This window comes from Rhinolophus sinicus, chromosome 18, assembly GCF_057876585.1.
Source record: "Rhinolophus sinicus isolate RSI-liver-muscle chromosome 18, RSI-T2T, whole genome shotgun sequence".
In the NCBI taxonomy this organism is placed as follows: Eukaryota; Metazoa; Chordata; class Mammalia; order Chiroptera; family Rhinolophidae; genus Rhinolophus; species Rhinolophus sinicus.
In genome coordinates, this window is record NC_142518.1 from 84450550 (window position 1) to 84470877 (window position 20328).

The window sequence follows — 20328 nt, forward strand, 5'->3', positions numbered from 1 at the left end:
TACGGGCTCTGAATCTGGTGCAGGAAGAGCTTTGGAACTTCAAAAGCTCTCCGCATACCCACCAGGAAACTGCGCCATGTGACCCAGGCAAACTATTAACAGAGGAGAAGTCCATCATCCAGGGAATCCCCACATTGTGTGAGAAGCTGGAATAGTGCAGAGAAAACATAACACTACCGTATGAGAGAAAAAAAAAAAAACAGGCTGCAGTCGGAGAGAAAATAAAACATTCTAACAACAAGTACTGGAAAACAAAAGAAAGACCTCTTCCTCTCAACCTGTTGCAGAAGCCACTCCTGTAGATGTCTAGGAAGAGAAATAATAAATCAGTAATTGCCATGAATAACCAAGGCAACAAGACAGCTCAGAAAGAAAGTGAAAAGTCTCCAGAAAAGGAAGTTAAAGATATGGAAATATGTGACTTAAATGATGGAGAATTGAAGATTGCAGTTCTGAAAAAACTCAACGAAATGCACGAAAACACAGATAGGCAGTTAAATGAACTCAGAAACACAATCAAAGAACAACATGAGCATTTTAAGAAAGAGATTGAAATTTTACAAAAGAACCAAATAGAATTTCTGGAGATTAAAAACTTAATAGAAGAAATTGAGAATGAAATAACCAGCTTAGGTAGGAGAGTTGACCACATGGAGGAAAGAATCAGTGACATAGAAGATAGAAACCTGTAAATTACACTGATGGAAGATGAAAGAGACTTGAGATTTAAAAGAAATGAAAGAACTCCACAAGAACTTTCTGACTCTATCAGAAAGACCAGTATAAGCATAATGGGCATAACAGAAGGAGAAGAGTGAGAGAAGGGAACAGAGAATATATTCAAACAAATTGTTGATGAGAACTTCCCAAACTTGTGGACAGAACTGGATCCTCGAATTCAAGAAGCAAATAGACCACCTAATAACCTCAATCCCAACAGACTTTCTCCAAGGCACATTGTATTGAAGCTGTGTTAAATCAATGACAAAGAAAGAATCCTCAAAGAATCCAGGGAAAATAAGACGGTAACCTACAAAGGAAAGCCCATTAGATTATCATCAGATTTTTCAGCAGAAACTCTACAAGCCAGGAGGGAGTGGAACCAAACATTCAAACTATTGAAAAAGAGAAATTATGAGCCAATAATAATACATCCAGCAAAGATATCCTTTAGATATGAAGGGGGAATAAAGACTTTTCCAGACATACAGAAGCTGAGGGAATTTTCTAATACACGACCTGCACTACAAGAAATACTAAGGGAGGCTATTCGACCACCATCAAAAGGGGCAATTTGTGGCAACCAAAACATAAAAAGGGGGAGAGTAAAGGCTTGAACCAGAGTATGGGAATAGAGAAAGTAAGCATGCTGAAGAAAATGGAATGCTCTAAATACCAATCCTTCTTTTACATAAACTTAATGGTAACCACTCAAAAAATAATCAGAACTGAAATATGTATTGTAATAAAAGAAGAAACAGAGGGAAACATCATAGAACACCACCACACAGAAATAATAGACAACAAAAAGGCAAATTATCAATGGAAATACAGCCTTACCAGAAACCTAAAGATAGAATGACAGGAAATCCTCACATATCAATAATCACCCTAAATGTAAATGGAATCAACTCACCAATAAAAAGCCACAGGGTAGCAGAATGGATCAAAAAACTAAACCCAACCATATGCTGTCTCCAACAGACACATCTCAGCTACAAGAACGAGCATAGACTCAAAGTGAAAGGGTGGAAATTGACACTCCAAGCAAATGGTACCCAGAGAAAATCAGGTGTAGCCATAATGATATCAGATGAAACAGACTTCAGGGTGAAAAATATAACAAGAGACAAAGATGGACATTTCATAATGGTAAAGGTTAACTATACAACAAGAAGACATAACAGTCATCAATATTTATGCCCCCAATCAGGGAGCACTGAAATATACCAAGCAACTACTAACAGAACTAAAGGGAGAAATTGACCAAAACACAATTATACTAGGGGACTTAAGTACATCATTGAGAGCTATGGGTCGATCATCCAAACAGAAAATAAATAATGAAATAGCAGCCCTAAATGACACATTAGATGAAATGGACATAATTGACATTTATAGAGCACTTCATCCTAAAACATCAGACTATACATTCTTTTCTAGTGTACACAGAAAATCCAGAATGCAAAAGGAACTCATGCAACTCGACAACAAAAAAACAAACAACCCAATTGAAAAATGGGCAGAGGACCTGAAGAGACATTTCTCCAAAGAGGACATACAAATGGCAAATACGTATATGAAAAAATGCTCAACATCACTAATCAGCAGAGAAATGTAAATGAAAACCACAATGAGATATCACCTCACCCCAGTCAGAATGGCTATCATCAACAGGACAAATAGTAACTAGTGTTGGAGAGGCTGTGGAGAAAAAGGAACCCTCATACACTGTTGGTGGGAATGCAGACTGGTGCAGCCGTTATGGAAGGCAGTGTGTACGTTTCTCAAAAAATTACGAATAGAATTGCCATATGACCCAGCACTCCCTCTCCTGGGTATGTACCCAAAAAATCTGAAAACATTTATACATACACGTGTGCTCCAATGTTCAGTGCAGCTTTGTTTAAGGTGGCCAAGACATGGAAACAACCACAATGTCCTTCGATAAATGAATGGATAAAGAAGTTGTGGTATATATACACAATGGAATAGTATTCGGCGGTAAGAAAAGATGATATAGGAACATTTGTGACAACATGGATGGATCTTGAGAGTGTAATGCTGAGCGAAATAAGTCAGACAGAAAAAGCAGAGAACCATGTGATTTCACTGATATGTGGTATATAAACCAAAAACAACAAAAGAACAAGACAAACAAATGAGAAACAGAAACTCATAGACACAGACAATAGCTTAGTCGATACCAGAGGGTAAGGGGGGTGGGGGGTGGGAGATGAGGGTAAGGGGGTTCAAATATATGGTGATGGAAGGACAACTGACTCTGGGTGGTGAACACACAATGGGATTTATAGATGATGTAATACAGAATTGTACACCTGAAATCTATGTAATTTTACTAGCAATTGTCACCCCAATAAATTTAAAAAACAAACAAACAAGAAAATGTAACCCTTGTAAACATCTATTCACCCAACATAGGAGCACCTAAATATATACATCAAATATTAACCACCTCCAGGGGAGAGATGAACAGTAATAAAATCACATTAGAGGACTTGAACACCTTGTTGACACCAATGGGCAGATCTTCTTGACCGAAAATCAACATGGAAATAGTGGCCTTAAATGGTACAGTCTACCAGATGAATTTAATTGATATTTTTAGAGCATTTCACCCAAAGTAGCAGAATATACATTCTTTTCAAGTGCACATGGAACATTTTCCAAAATAGAATACATGGTGGTCCACAAAACAAGTTTCAATAAATTTAAGAAGGTTGAATTCATATCAATTGTCTTATCCAACCACAATTGTATGAAACTAGAAATCAGTTACAAGAGAAATACTCTTGTATTTTGCCTCTGTGTGTTATTACACACCAAGGCTAAATAACATTGTACTAAGCAATGAATTGATTAAAAATGAGATCAAAACAGAAATCAAAAGATACCTGTGGTTTATATACCACATATCAGTGAAACCAAAAATAGCAAAAGAACGAGACAAACAAAAGAGAAACAGAAACTCATAGACACAGATAATAGTTTAGTGGTTACCAGAGGGTAAGGGTGATGGGGGGTGGGAGATGAGGGTAAGGGGGATCAAATATATGGTGATGGAAGGAGAACTGACTCTGGGTGGTGAACACACGTATGGATTTATAGATGATGTAATACAGAATTGTACACCTGAAATCTATGTAATTTTACTAACAATTGTCACCCCAATAAATTTAATAATATAAAATTTTTTTAAAAAAAAGAAAAAGAAAAATCTCAAATAAATAATCTAATCTTATACCTAACTGAACTAGAAAAAGAACAGTAAACAAAGCCCAAAGTGAGAAGAAGGAAGGAAATAATAAAGATCAGAGTGGAAATAAATGACATAGAGTCTAAAAAACAATACAAAATTAATGAAATCAAGAGGTGGTTCTTTGAAAAGATGAACAAAATTGATTAAAATGTTAATGAGTCTCATCACTACAAAAAGAGCTATAACTCAAATAAAATGTCGACTGGCCAAAATAATGTCCACACAATCCACTGAAAAAAGAAGTTTATTTGGAAAAAAACAAACAAAACAAAACACCAGAACAGTGTGATAACACACCCCTGGCCAGGCTCCAACTGGCTGCACATGTGTTAAAAAGAGATCCCAATATTCCTGAGTGAGCACCCCAAGAGCATTTCCTCCATTTTCATGTACAAAATGGAAGAAGGGACTCTGGTAGTTGGGAAGCCCAAGAGAAGGTGGGTTTATTAAACTCTCCTTCAAATCCTTGAAGGCCATATCATCCATGTTCTTCACATGAAATTGGGTCAGAATTCTCATTACTTAATAAGCAATATAGAAGTTTTGCCATAAGAGAAAGTTTTGGGATCCAATTCCAGCAATAGTCACCTAGCCCAAGGAAACTTCACAACTGGAGCTTAGTTCTGGTCCTCGGGAAACTTAGGATGTAACTTTACTACCAATTGTCACACCAATCTCTGGGTGATGAACACACAATGGGATTTATAGATGATGTAATACAGAATTGTACACCTGAAATCTATGTAATTTTACTAACAATTGTCACCCCAATAAATTTAATAAAAAAAAATAAAAAAAAAAGAAATGAAAGAGGAGTGACAACTAAATCCACAGAAATACAAAGGATTGTGAGAAAAAAATGATGAACAATTACATACCAATAAATTGGACAATCTGGAAGAAACCTATAAATTCCTAGAAAAATACAACTTTCCAAGGCTTAATCAAGAATTAACAGAAAATACAAATAGACATATTACTACTAATGAAATAAAATCAGTAATCAACAAGCAACCAACAAACACAAGTCCTGGACCAGATGGCTTCACAAGTGAATTTCACCAAACATTCAAAAAAGAATTAAAACCCATTCTTCTCAAACTATTCCAAAAAATCTGAAGAACAGGGGAAGCAACCAAGTTCATTATGCAAGCCCACCATTATCTTGATTCCAGAACCAGACAAACAGAGGAGGTCTGATCAAAAACTGTTGTGCATGTTTAAATTAAGAGAATATATTAATGTAAAAGATACATTGTCATTAATCTCCCTCAAAATACTCCCCCTGTTTTCAAACACACTATCCCATTGTTCCTGTCACTTTCTGAAACAGTTCTGAAAGTCCTGTTTCGTGACTGTTTTTAGTTGTGCTGCCATGACTGCCTCAATGTCCTGAATTGATTCAAAACATATAACTTTCATGGTCACTTTGACTTTGGGAAAGAGCAGAAGTCACAGGGTGCCAGATCCGGTGAATAAGGTGGATGAAGACACACTGTTATGTTTTTATTGGACAGAAACTGCCATACCAGAAGCAATGTCTGACACGGAGCCTTTCCATTAGTGATCACAAAAGAGAGTGAATGCTGGTACCGAGTAACATCCAACAGAAAGGCAGAGATATTCAATAGGGGAAGCAGCACCTCGAACCTTAGTAACAATGTGTGATGAGTTTCAACTTGTTCGGTGAAGTCAGTCAAGTGTGAGCTATGGTTCAGATAAGGTGTGTTTTAAAGTGTGCCATAAATCGGGAAAAATGGCGGCGTGAGGTGAGCCTCTGTAAATCTCCCCTGGAATTTACAAAGAATCGAACAACAAAAACTCCACAAAGGACTCCCTGCACAGCAGACAGGCAAGACGAAGAGGCCCACTACCGACTGAAATCACCTGCAGGTGGGAGATCCGCGCGAGTGGAGGGAGGAGGAAAGGGAGAATTGCTCAGAGACGGAGCCGCGCGGGCACAGGACGCAGACCTAGCTCAGTGCGCCAAGCTCGCTGCTTCCCGAACTACCGCAGCTGTGGGAGATCGGACTGCTACGGCTCCGCCAGGGCTCCACAGGGCTGAGGGGACAGCATATAACACGGCTGAACCCAACGCTCACGGCAGAGACCTCGGAGAAAAGACTGAGGGAAAAAGGCTGAAAACGGGGGTTTAAGCCCGCACTGCCGAGCAGAGAACGGAGCCTTAGGCACTGTAACTAGCCGCCCCCTCCCTCCCCTCCCAGAGCTCGCCCCACCCCCACCTGCCCGGTGCTAGAGGCGAAACAGTAGCAGTGTCAGATCAAAACAACAGAAAATTTGCTGTTTTGAGAACTGTGGGAGCAAACACAAATTCACAGCCCAACTAGATCCAGCAAAAGGGAGAGAGCTGTGGAAGCAGGACCGGCTGGGGTGGTGGTTGCCGCCATTGCTCTGGGCCACCTCTCACAACTCACCCCACCCCTGACCCCACCTAGCTGGGCGGATCCCTGCAGGAGTAAACAGAACTGCTGAAATATACTGGCTCTGAATCAGGAGCTGGAAGAGCTTTGGAATATCAAAAGCTCTCTGCATACCCCCCGGGACACTGCGCCCTGTGACCTAGACGAACTATTAACAGAGGAGAAGCCCGTCTCCCAGGGAATACCCCCATTGTGTGAGAAGTTGGAATAGTGCAGAGAAAACATAGCACTACTGTGTGGGAGAAGAAAAATAAGTTGCAGTTGGAGAAATAATAAAACATTCAACCAACAAGTACTGGCAAACAAAAGAAAGACCGCTTTCTATCAACCTGTTGCAGAAGTCACTCCTGTAGATGTCTAGGAAGAGAAATAGTAAACCAGTAATCGCCATGAATAACCAAGGCAACAAGACAGTTCAGAAAGAAAGTGAAAAAACTCCAGAGAAGACACTTAAAGATACAGAAATATGTGACTTAAATGACAGAGAATTCGAGATTGCAGTTCTGAAAAAACTCAACGAGATACAAGAAAACACAGATAGGCAGTTAAAGGAACTCAGAAACTCAATCAAAGAACAGCATGAGCATTTTACGAAAGAGATTGAAATCTTAAAAAAGAACCAAATAGAATTTCTGGAGATGAAGAACTCAATAGAAGAAATTAAGAATGAAATAACCAGCTTAGGTAGTAGACTTGACCAGATGGAGCAAAGAATCAGTGACATTGAAGATAGAAACCTGGAAATGACACAAATAGAAGAAGAAAGAGACTTGAGACTTAAAAGAAATGAAAGAACTCTACAAGAACTTTCTGACTCCATCAGAAAGAGCAATATAAGAATAATGGGCATACCAGAAGGAGAAGAAAGAGAGAAGGGAACAGAGAATATATTCAAACTAATTGTCGATGAGAACTTCCCAAATCTGTGGACAGAACTGGACCCTCGAATCCAAGAAGCAAATAGAACACCTAGTTACCTCAATCCCAACAGACCTTCTCCAAGGCACATTGTATTGAAGCTGTCTAAAATCAGCGACAAAGAAAGAATCCTCAAGGCAGCCAGGGAAAAGAAGACGGTAACTTACAAAGGAAAGCCCATTAGATTATCATCAGATTTTTCAGCAGAAACTCTACAAGCCAGGAGGGAGTGGAACCAAATATTCAAACTATTGAAAGAGAGAAACCATGAGCCAAGAATAATATATCCAGCAAAGATATCCTTTAGATATGAAGGAGGAATAAAGACCTTTACAGACATACAGAAGCTGAGGGAATTTTCTAATACACGACCTGCACTACAAGAAATACTAAAGGAGGCTATTCGACCACCATCAACAGGGACAATTTGTGGCAACCACAACTCAAAAAGGGGGAGAGTAAAGGCCTGAACCGGAATATGGGAATGGAGAAAGTCAGCGTGCTGAAGAAAATGGAATACTCTAAATATCAAACTTTCTTTTACATAAACTTAAGGGTAACCACTCAAAATAAATCCAGAATTGAAATATATACTGAAATAAAAGAAGAAAAAGAGGGAAACATCACAGAATACCACCACACAGAAATAATAGACAACAACAAAAAGGCAAAGAAACAATGGAGACACAGCCTTACCAGAAAACTAAAGATAGAATGACAGGAAATCCTCACATATCAACAATCACCCTAAATGTAAATGGACTGAACTCACCACTAAAAAGGAACAGAGTAGCAGATTGGATCAAAAAACTAAACCCAACCATATGCTGTCTCCAAGAGACACATCTCAGCTACAAGGACAAGCATAGACTTAAAAGTGAAAGGGTGGAAATTGACACTCCAAGCAAATGGTACCCAGAGAAAATCAGGTGTAGCCATAATGATATCAGATGAAACAGACTTCAAGGTGAAAAAGATAATAAGAGACAAAGATGGACATTTCATAATGGTGAAGGGGACTGTACAACAAGAAGACATAACAGTCATCAATATTTATGCCCCCAATCAAGGAGCACCGAAATACACCAAGCAACTACTAACAGAACTAAAGGGAGAAATTGACCAAAACACAATTATACTAGGGGACTTAAATACATCATTGACAGCTATGGATAGATCATCCAAACAGAAAATAAATAACGAAATAGTAGCCCTAGATAACACATTAGATGAAATGGACATAATTGACATTTATAGAGCACTTCATCCTAAAACATCAGACTATACATTCTTTTCTAGTGTACATGGAACATTCTCAAGGATAGACCATATATTGGGACATAAAATCAGTCTCAACAAATTTAAGAAGATTGAAATCATACCATACATATTCTCTGATCACAAGGCTTTGAAATTGGATATCAACTGTAAAAAGAAAGCGGGAAAAAACACAAATACATGGAGATTAAACAACATACTTTTAAAGAAGGACTGGTTCAAAGAAGAAATTAGAGGAGAGATCAAAAGATACATAGAAACAAATGACAATGAAAATACATCCTACCAAATTTTTGGGATGCAGCGAAAGCAGTTTTAAGAGGGAAATTTATCTCATTACATACAGGCCTATCTCAAGAAACAAGAAAACTCCCAAATAAATAACCTCATGTTACACCTTAAAGAACTAGAAAAAGAAGAACAAGTAAAACCCAAGGTCAGCAGAAGAAAGGAAATAACAAAAATTAGAGCAGAACTAAATGAAATAGAGAACAAAAAGACAATAGAAAAAATTAATATGACAAAGAGCTGGTTCTTTGAAAAGATTAACAAAATTGACAAACCCTTGGCTAGACTTACTAAGATAAAAAGAGAGAAGACACTGATTAACAAAATCAGAAACGTAAAAGGGGAAGTTATCACGGACACCACAGAAATACAAAGGATCATCCAAGAATACTATGAAGAACTATATGCCACCAAATTCAACAACCTAGAAGAAATGGACAAGTTCTTAGAAACATATAGCCTTCCAAGGCTAAACCATGAAGAACTGGAAAATCTAAACAGACCGATCACCAGTAACGAAATTGAATCAGTCATCCAAAACCTTCCCAAAAGCAAAAGTCCGGGACCAGATGGCTTCACTAGTGAATTCTACCAAACCTTCAAAGAGGATCTAATACCAATTCTGTACAAACTCTTCCAAAAAATTGAAGACGAGACAATACTCCCTAACTCATTTTATGAGGCCAACATTACCCTGATACCAAAACCTGGTAAGGACAGCACAAAAAAAGAAAACTACAGACCAATATCTCTGATGAATACCGATGCAAAAATCCTAAATAAAATTCTAGCAAATCGAATACAACAATGCATTAAAAAGATTATTCATCACGACCAAGTGGGGTTCATCCCCGGGGCACAAGGATGGTTCAACATACGCAAATCCATCAATGTGATACATCACATAAACAAAATAAAGGACAAAAATCATATGATTATATCAATTGATGCAGAAAAAGCATTTGACAAGATACAACATCCATTTATGATTAAAACACTTAATAAAATGGGTATAGAAGGAAAATACCTTAACATAATAAAGGCTATATATGACAAGCCCTCTGCTAATCTCATAATTAATGGAGAAAAACTGAAGCCCTTTGCTCTACGTTCAGGAACACGACAGGGATGTCCCCTATCACCTCTGCTTTTCAACATAGTGTTGGAAGTCCTTGCCAGAGCAATCAGGCAAGAGAAAGAAATAAAAGGCATCCAAATTGGGAATGAAGAAGTTAAATTATCACTCTTTGCAGATGACATGATGCTATATATAGAAAACCCTAAAGACTCCACCAAAAAGCTATTAGAAACAATCAACGAATACAGTAAAGTTGCCGGCTACAAAATCAACGCACGAAAGTCCATTGCATTCCTATATACTAACAATGAAATCTCCGAAAAAGAAATACAAAAAAAGTGTGCCATAAATCATCCTCTATCATGACAACACTCCATGTCACACACCACTTCTGGTATATGGCGTTTTCTATCAAATAAAAACATTACGGTGTGTCCTTATTTACCTTATTCACTGGATCTGGCACCATGCAACTTCTGGCTCTTCCCCAAAGTCAAAATGATTGAGGATATTGAGGCAGCCACAAGAGCACAACTAAAGACACACATGAAAGAGGATTTCCAGAACTGTTTCAGAAAGTGACAAGAACAATGAGATAGTGTGCATGAAGTGAGGGGGAGTATTTTGAGGGGGATTAATGACAATGTGTCTTTTACTGTAATACATTTTTTATTTAAACATAAACCATATTTTGATAACACCTCATATTACAAAAATAGAAAATTATAGGCCAATAGCTTTGATGAGCATAGATGCAAAAATCCTCCACAAAATATTAGCAAATCTGATTCAGCAATACATTGAAAAGATCATACACCATGATCACATTGCATTTATTTTGGGGATGCAAGTTTGGTTCAATATTTGCAGATCAATTAATGTGATACTCTACATAAAAAAAGAAAGATAAAAGTCATATAATCATATTAATAGATGCAGAAAAAGCATATAAAAAAAAACCCTAGCATCCATTTATGATAAAAACACTCAAAAGGAACATACCTCAACATAATAAATGCAATATATGACAATCCTACAGCTAACATAATATGCAGTGCCGAAAAGCTAAAATAATTTATTTATCTTAAGATCAGGAATAATACAAGCATGTCCACTTTCACTGTTTTTATTCAACATAGTAGTAGAAGTTCTATCCACAGCAATAAGACACAAGAAAAAAATAAGGCAGCCAAATTGAAAAGGAGTAAGTAAAATTGTCATTATTTGCAGATGACATGATACTATATGCTTGTATAGAGAACGCTACAGATTCTACCTAAAAACTATTACAACTCATAACTAAATTCAATAAAGTATCAGGATACAAAATTAATTTCAGAAATCAGTTTGTTTGTTTTTTTTGTTGTTGTCGTTTTTTTAATTTTATTTTATTAAATTTATTGGGGTGACAATTGTTAGTAAAATTACATAGATTTCAAGTGTACAATTCTGTATTACATCATCTATAAATCCCATTGTGTGTTCATCACCCAGAGTCAGTTCTCCTTCCATCACCATATATTCGATCCCCCTTACCCTCATCTCCCACCCCCCACCCCCCACGCCCTTTACCCTCTGGCAGAGAACCATGTGATTTCACTGATATGTGGTATATAAACCAAAAACAACAAAAGAACAAGACAAACAAATGAGAAACAGAAACTCATAGACACAGATAATAGAAATCAGTTTTTTATACATCAAAAATCAACTGTCAGAAAGAGAAATTAGGAAAATATTCCAATTTACAATTGCATCAAAAATAAAATAAAACACCTAGGAAAAAATTTAACCAAGCAGGTAAAAGACCTGTACTCGGAAAATTATAAGACAGTGAAGAAAGAAATGGAAGAAGATACAAATAAATGGAAGTATATACCATAGTCATGGATAGGAAGAATTAACATCATTGAAATGTCCATACTACCCACAGTAATCAACAGATTCAATGCAATCTCTATCAAAATACCAATGGCATTTTTCACAGAATGATAATTATCTTAATATTTATATGGATCAACAAAAGACCCCAAATAGCCATAGCAATCTTGAGAAAAAAGAACAAAGTTGAAGGTATCCCATTACCTGATATCAAGCTATATACTACAAGGCTAAAGTAATAATAACAGAATGGCACTGGCATACAAAATAGACACGTAAACCAATGGAAGAGAATAGAGCACCCAAAAATAAACCCATGCATATAGGATCAATTAATCTATGACAAAGGAGCCAAGAATACAGAATGGGGTAAAGACTGTCTAATCAATAAATGATGTTGGCAAAACTGGACAGATACATGCAAAAAAATGTAACTGGACAACCAGTTTAAGAATAAGCTTACAATGGATTAAATAAGTAAGTGTAAGACCTGAAACTTAAAGCTCCTAGAAGAAAATATAGGCAGTAAACTCTTGGACATTGCTCTCAGTAATTTTTTTTTTTTCTGATATAACTCCTCAGGCAAGGGAAACAACAGAAAAACGCAAAGAAACGGGACTACATATAACTAAAAAGTTTTTGCACAGTAAAAAACCAACAAAATGAAAAGACAATCGACTGAATTGGAGAAGATATTTGCCAATGATACATCTGATAAGGGGTTAATATCCAGGATTTATAAAGAACTCATGTAACTTAACACCAGAAAAAACAATCAAATTTAAAAGTGGGCAGAGGACCTGAATAGACGTTTGTATAAAGAGCACATACAGCCAATAGACATATGAAAAGATGCTCAACATAACTAATCATCAGAGAAATGCAAACTAAAACCACAATGAGATAATCCTCACACCTGTCAGAATGGCTATCATCCGTAAATCGACAAATAACAAGTGCTGGTGAGGATGTGGAGAAAAAAGAACCCTCAAACACCGTTGGTGGGATTATGAATTGGTGCAGGCACTTTGGTAAACAGTTTGTAGGTTCCACAAAAAATAAAAAATATAACTCCTTTATGACCCAGCAATTCCACTTCTAGGTATTTACCCCCAAAGATTCAAAACACTAATTTGAAAAGATATATGCACCCCTGTGTTCACTGAAGAGCTATTTACCATAGCCAAGATAGGGAAACAACCAAAATGCCCATCAATAGATGATTGGATAAAGAAGAGGTAGTACATATATACAGTAGAATATTAGTTGGTCATAAAAAAGAATGAACTCTTAACATTTGCAAGTGGCACAGTTTCAGTTCAGATCTACACCAGCCTGACTTCTTAGCCAGGTTCCTCTGACTCTGGTGCTCTGTTACCTCCTATTGCACTCTAGTGTGTTGTTTCTTTTCTTTTCTTTTTTTAATTTGACGCATGTTGGCTTTGCACTTTCTGAGGTGTAACAGCCATAGTAAATAAAATATTAACAAAATATCCTCATTCAGGAAAACTTTGTAAGTAGTCCCATGTGCCTATATATTCAGAAATTTAAGGGTTTAAAATAATACACAGTTAACACCAATGACGATCAATAGATACTTTTCATTACTCCGTGACATAGAGAAAATTCATATATTTTTGTATTTTATCAGTTACTTAACATTTGTTACTTAATCCTCTGAATGTTTTCCTTTTAAACAACTTTATTGATGCCCTTCAATAGATGAATGGATAAAGACGATGTGATACACACACACACACACACACACACAGAGGTGTGTTACTCAGCAATAAAAAAAAAAAAATGAAATCTTGCCATTTGAGACAACATGGATGGTCCTAGAGGATATTATGCTAACTGAAATAGAGAAATATTTCATTTTCATGTGGAACATAAAGAATAAAACAAATGAAGAAACAATATAGAAACAGACTCATAGATACAGAGAATAAACTAATGGTTGCCAGATGGAAGAGGGGAGTTGGAGAGCTGGGTGGAAAAGGTGAAGGGATTAAGAAATACAAATTGTTAGTTACAAAATAGTCAGGGTTATGTAAAGCACCGCATGGAAAATGTAATTAATAACGTTGCAACAACTATGTATAGTGCCAGGTGGCTGCTATACTAACCAGGGAGGTCACTGCATAAATTATATAAATGTCTAACCACTACACTGTACTCCTGAAAGTGAAGTAAAATAATATTCAAAGTCAACTGTAACTGAAAAAAATAACTAATTTTTAAAAAAGAATAAAATCATTGTAGGTGTTTTTCCTTCTTTCAGGATTTTCCATCCTCCAAGCAATTATGGAAGCTGCAGTGCAGAACAACTGGCAAGTGACAGCACGGTCTGTGGGAAACATAAAAGACATCCAAGAATTCAGGCGCATCATTGAAGAAATGGACAGGAGGCAGGAAAAGCGATACTTGATTGACTGCGAAGTCGAAAGGATTAACACAATTTTGGAACAGGTACATTCAAGATTTATTCCACCCACAGCCAACATTTTAAATCATCAGCCTGAGGCAGTTCCCATACCTGCTAATAAATTAAGTAGCCAACCTGACTAAATGTGCCAACAGTTTTTGATACTCTCTCTAATCCTTTCTTTCTTCCCTAGTGGTTGCAGAAAAAGAAATAAAATCTAAGCTCTTGAAAATTACATTGCCATGATTAATCTTCAGGTCTCTGCAATTTAATGCTACCTATCAGATAAACACTCTTCCACACCTGTTTCACAGATAGCTGACTCTTTCAAAGTAATCCCCTTCCTTTCCCATTCCTTCTTCCAAGCAGGGAAGAGACAAGGGATGGGGCAGGGCAGAAGGGTAGCATTTCTATTTTATGGGCTTTGTTACAGAATGTCAGGGCAGTCCTCAATGGGTTTGAAAATTGTGGATATTTTTGCAGAATATCCCTGTGGTGAAAGAGAGAGGAAGGGGTTGGGGAGGAGATATGTGTGTGTAATTTAAACCCATTTTTTAAGATGACATATGAGTAAAAATGTTCATGGCTTTTAAAATGTGAACCAAGGGGAAAAGATTTACACTGGGAGGGGATATGATTCAATGGGCCAAAATGTATTTATTATTAAGCTTAGATATTTACATTTAAGATTAAAAAGTATTAGTAGAAATTTTTCACCCTAAGCCAAACGGATACTCTGTCTGGAGTAGAGTCACATTGAAATGTGGTGGAAGTTTACTATTTTCCTTAGTAGTTTCATTGCCAGTTAATAACAAAGTGCCTTTGCTGCCATAAACAAAACTATAAGGGAAACATTTACATTCTAATTTGATTTTAGTGTACCTGGGGGGCAAAACAGCTTCAGATTTTAAAATTATCATGAGCTGTCATTGCCTGGGAGAGCTGTTTTATAGCAAATTAAATATTAACAATTTGTCAGATATGTTTCCATAAGAAGAGAATTAAAAAAACAAAAAAGGTAAGAAAAGGGAAGGGAAGAGAAGGAAGGAGAGGATAGAGAAGGAGAGGGAGGGAGGAAAAGAGGGAATGGAAGGAGGGAGAGACAAAAATGGAAAGGGAAGGGAAGGGAAGGGAAGGGAAGGGAAGGGAAGGGAAGGGAAGGGAAGGGAAGGGAAGGGAAGGGAAGGGAAGGGAAGGGAAGGGAAGGGAAGGGAAGGAAAGGAAAGGAAAGGAAAGGAAAGGAAAGGAAAGGAAAGGAAAGGAAAGGAAAGGAAAGGAGGGAGGAGAGAGAGAGAGATTGAAGGAAGGAAGGAAGGAAGGAACGAGACAGAGAGAGAGAGAGAGAGAGAGAGAGAGAGAGAGAGAGAGAGAGAGAGAGAAAGGAAGAAAGAAAAATCACTGACTCTGCATTATACAGGTACAAAGCTGTCCTTCACTAGCATCACGTCTAGTGAATTACACCTCACAGAAAATCTAGAGCATTAGTTTGACTTAATCTAATTTTCCAACTAATATTCTCTTGAGCTATCCAAATGATACACCTCTCCCTTTCAAAACAAAACAAAACAAAAACAAACAAACAAACAAACAAAAAACCTGCCTTTCATTTTCTTAGATCTTGAAAGTGAAGAATCAGGTCAGTGATATTGGTGTATGTACTAAACGCCCTCTAAAATTTAATACCAAAATAGCCTTTTAGTGGGTGACCTACTTAGTAGTCTAGAGCAAAGGAACATCCTCTTTGTTGTACTTTGTTTTCTTTCTTTTGTACTAGTGACTTCGGTTTCTTGAATATCTTACATTCTGTTAAATCTTTTGGGTTTTATAGGACCTTGTAGTGGAGTCTGAAATTTTTCAGCATAATGTAAAAGAAAAAGAAGTGGATAGAACTCTGACTCCTATATAGCTGTAGGATCTTGGGCACTTAAATATTAATATCTAAATATCTGTGCCTCAGTTGTCTCATCTACGTAATGGGGAAACAAAATTTGCTCTACCTAATATGGTTGCTTTAATTGCTTTGAAAGGCATAAAATGTTATAGAAAAAATATAATCGTTATTAATAACCACTTTCAGGAAAATTAAACTGACATTCAAAAACCCTGTTCTCTCTTTCCATATCTCACTTTCTATCTTCCTTTCCTCTATATGCACACTCACGTTACCCCTCAAAATACTTTCTCTCCCAATTTTCATGGAACATTGTTCAAAGAAAAGTTTTAGCAACATCCAGGTAAGGCCAGATAGTTGATTTCACTTATTTTTTTTTCCTTTGAAGAAATTGTCACAAAACTATCAACTTATGATTGTTTTCTACCATTTAAGGAATTTCTACTAGGCCATAAGTACTTTGAGATAAGGGCCATGTTTGTCTTGTTCATTGTTGTATCTGCAGTGTCCAACAGAGTATCTGGCTAATAGTGTTGGATGGATAGATGGATGGGTGGATGAATGGATAGATGAATATTGAACAAGCACATTTCAATAAGTGTCACTGTAATTTTGTTATGCTTCCATCCAGAGGCAAAATAGTATCTGCAGCTTCATGACATGATTATTAAAGCACACATTTTCTCAAAGGTTTTAGATGGTGGCTTTCTGCTCAAGCCTATTGAAATGCTATCAGGAATTTGCCTTTTTTTTTTTCTATAAGAGTAGATTTCTCATAAAACAATTTTTTTAATTAAGTAACAAATTCAAGGTGATATTTCTTTAAAGAAAACATTTTTTAAAATGAATTTTATACTAAGATACAGACACCGTTTTTTTTTCATTTGTTCCTAAACATTCTTGGCAAACTTATCATAATTCACTATATAGATCCTGGGTTGGAAGATAACTCAATCAGTATTGTTCTCCCAAAAGATACCCACATTCTCCAAAGGTGTTTTCAACTTTTTTTGAAGTTATTTTCACAGAAGGAAACTTCTATCGTCTCCCACAAAATGACATTTAATGCCACTACTTGAGGTAGATGAGCCTGTTATACCACTACAACCCTATTCATTATACATCATATTTTGCCATAAACTAAGTTCATATTGTACACTATATTCAATGGATGTTAATGAAAAGATCTTAATGTTGTGTAAGTTATCAAATACAAGCAAATCATCAATACAGTATATAGCATAACTTCCTCATTTCATGATACAGATTCTAAATTTCCCTGTGAATGTTTAAATAACATTTTATTTTTAAATTACAATTGACATACAATATTATATTACTTTAAGGTGCACAACATGGTGATTAAACATTTATATAACTTACAAAGTGGTCAACCCAGTAAATCTACATAGTACCCATCTGAAACCATACATAGTTATTACAATATTGTTGACTATTTTCCTTATGCTGTATTTCACACCCCCATAACTATTTTTTTACTACCAGTTTGTACTTCTTAATCACTTCACCATTTTCACCATCTCCCCAACCCACCCTCCCATCTGGCAACACTCAAAGTGTTCTCTGTGTCTATGAGTTTGTTTCCGTTTTGTTTGTTCATTTATTTTGTTCTTTAGATTCCACACATAGGTGAAATCATATGGTATTTGTTCTTCACTATCTGACTTATTTCACTTAGCATAATATCCTCTAGGTCCATCCATGTTGCTGCAAATGGCAAGATTTCATTCTTTTTGTATAGCTAATATTCCATTGTATATAGGTACCACTACTTCTTTATCCATTTATCTACTGAATGATACTTAGGTTGCTTGCATATCTTGGCTACTGCAAGTAATGTTGCAATAAACATATGGATGCATATGTCTTTTCAAATTAGTGTTCTGGGTTTCTATGGATAAATGCCCAGAAGTGGAATTACTGGGTCCTCTTTTGCTCTTGTGATAGCCTTTGTTTTAAAGTCTATTTTATCTGGTATAAGTTTTACTACCCCAGCTTTTTGTTTATTTGTTTCCATTTTCATGAAATAATTTTTTCTATTCCTTTCCTTTCAGGCTGTGTGTCTTTTGATCTGTAGTGGGTCTCTTATAGGCAGCATGTGTAAGAGTCTTGTTTTCTTATCTATTCAGCTACACTATGTCTTTTGATTGGAATATTTAATTCATTTATATTTAAAGTAATTGTTGATAGATACGTATTATTGCCATTGAATTATTCATGTTTTTCATATATTTTTCTTCTTCTTCTTAAAGAAGTCCCTTTAACATTTATAACACTGGTTTGGTTGTGATGAACTCCTTTAGCTTTTTCTTATCTGGAAAGCTCTTTACCTCACCTTCATTTTTTTTTCTTTTTTTAATTATAGTTTATTGGGGTGACAGTGGTTAGTAAAGTTATATAGGTTTCAGGTGTACATCAATTTTAAATGACAGCCCTGCTGGGTAGAGTAATCTTGGTTGTACATCCTTGCTTTTCATCACTTGGAATATTTCATGCCAATCCATTCTGGCCTGCAAAGTTTCTGTTGAGAAATCAGCTGATGGTCTTATGGGACCTCCCTTACAGGCAACTAACTGCTTTTATCTTGCTGCTTTTAAGATTCTCTCTTTCTCTTTAACTTCTGGCATTTTAATTATGATGTGTCTTAATGTAGGCCTTTTTGGATCCATCTTGTTTGGGACTCTCTGTGCTTCCTGGGCTTCTATGTCTATTTCCTCCACCAAGTTAGGTTACTTTTCCATCATTATTTCTTCAAATAGGTTTTCAATTCCTTGTGCTCTCTCTTCTTCTTGTGGTATCCCTATGATACAAATGTTGGTATGCTTGATGTTGTCCTTGAGGTCCCTTAAATTATCTTCATTTTTTTACTTTTTTTTCTTTTTGTTGTTCCAATTCAGTGTTTTCTTCTACCATGTCTTCCAAACCACTGATTTGAAGCTCTACTTCATCTAGTCTACTCTTCATTCCCTCTGATATATTCTTTATTTCAGTTATTGTATCCTTCATTTCTGACTGGTTCTTTTTATATTTTCTATCTCCATTTTTATGTTTCCTGTCTCTTTCTTGAAGTTCTCCCTGATATCAGTGAGCATCCTTATAACCAGTGTTTGAACTCTGTGTCTGGTAGATTGCTTGTCTCCATTTTGTTTAGTTCTTTTTCTGGAGCATTGTTCTGTTCTTTTATTTGGGAAATGATTCTTTGTTTCCCCATTTTGGCTGCCTCCTTGTGTTTGTTTCTACATATTATGGAGAGCTGATATGTCTTCCGGTCTTGGTAGAGTGTCCTTATGTAGTAGGTGTCCTGTGTGTCCCAGTGGCATGGTATCCATATTCACCTGAGCTTGGTGCTCCAGGTGTGTCCTTTATGTGGGTTGTGTGGGCCCTCCTGCTGTAGTTGAGCCTTGATTACTGTTTGCACTTCAGTGGGTGGGATTTGCCTTCAGGCTAACTGGCTTTGAGGATTGGCTATGACCATATTGTATGAACTGCTGTGCTTGGGCTGACCTCATGGAGCAGAATTTCCCTCATGTACTTCGAGATCACCTTTTGGGTGTTCCACTTCTGAGGATAATATGGTGCTGCTCTGTTGTGGCCTGAAGTGGCCTCTGGGTGTGTTGGTTATGGAGCCACTTGAGAGGGGCTCTGGTGCAGTCTGGGGGGGGGAATCCCTGCCAGGGCCACTTGAGCTACAAAGCGATCTGCAGATGGTTATCACTTGTGCTGGGCTTGGATGTGCCTGGGAGAGGCTAAGCTATGAACCCAGGCCAGCTGTCACCAATGCCAGGGTTGAGGCTGCATAGCAAGTGGTACAGGGCATGCAAAGGCCAGATGCTGCTTGTTTGTGCTTTGTGAACCATTGAGAGATTTTAGGCAAGTCTGCAGCATGAGCCAAGATAGGCCATTTGTATGGAAAAGTCACTAGAAGTGGCCTCGTGGGCCAAAAGTTGGGTGGAATGGGGTCTTAGGGAATCACTAGGGCAGGGTTACCAGTGTTAGCCAAGTTGATGGAGACACAGGTATGGCACCCACCTAAGTCTGTATGCTGGGAGAGGCAAGGGCTCTACAAAGGAGCAGTGGCTTCTGCCAGAACTTCTGTCTAGGATA

General features: G+C 37.0%; 1 protein-coding gene across 11 annotated transcripts in view; it reads left to right on the forward strand.

Moving 5' to 3' along the window:
- The window catches only part of GRIA3 (glutamate ionotropic receptor AMPA type subunit 3), a 568173-nt gene that overhangs the window by 257726 nt on the left and 290119 nt on the right, over window positions 1–20328 (forward strand). For all 11 annotated transcript variants that reach the window (XR_012493554.2, XM_088795040.1, XM_088795041.1 and 8 more), the window contains one exon: window positions 14169–14356. Coding sequence is in view for 10 of the 11 variants with exons in the window: in XM_088795040.1 (XP_088651166.1) it covers window positions 14169–14356 (188 nt within the window). In the remaining variant the exon portion in view is untranslated. The remainder of the gene's footprint in view (window positions 1–14168; window positions 14357–20328) is intronic.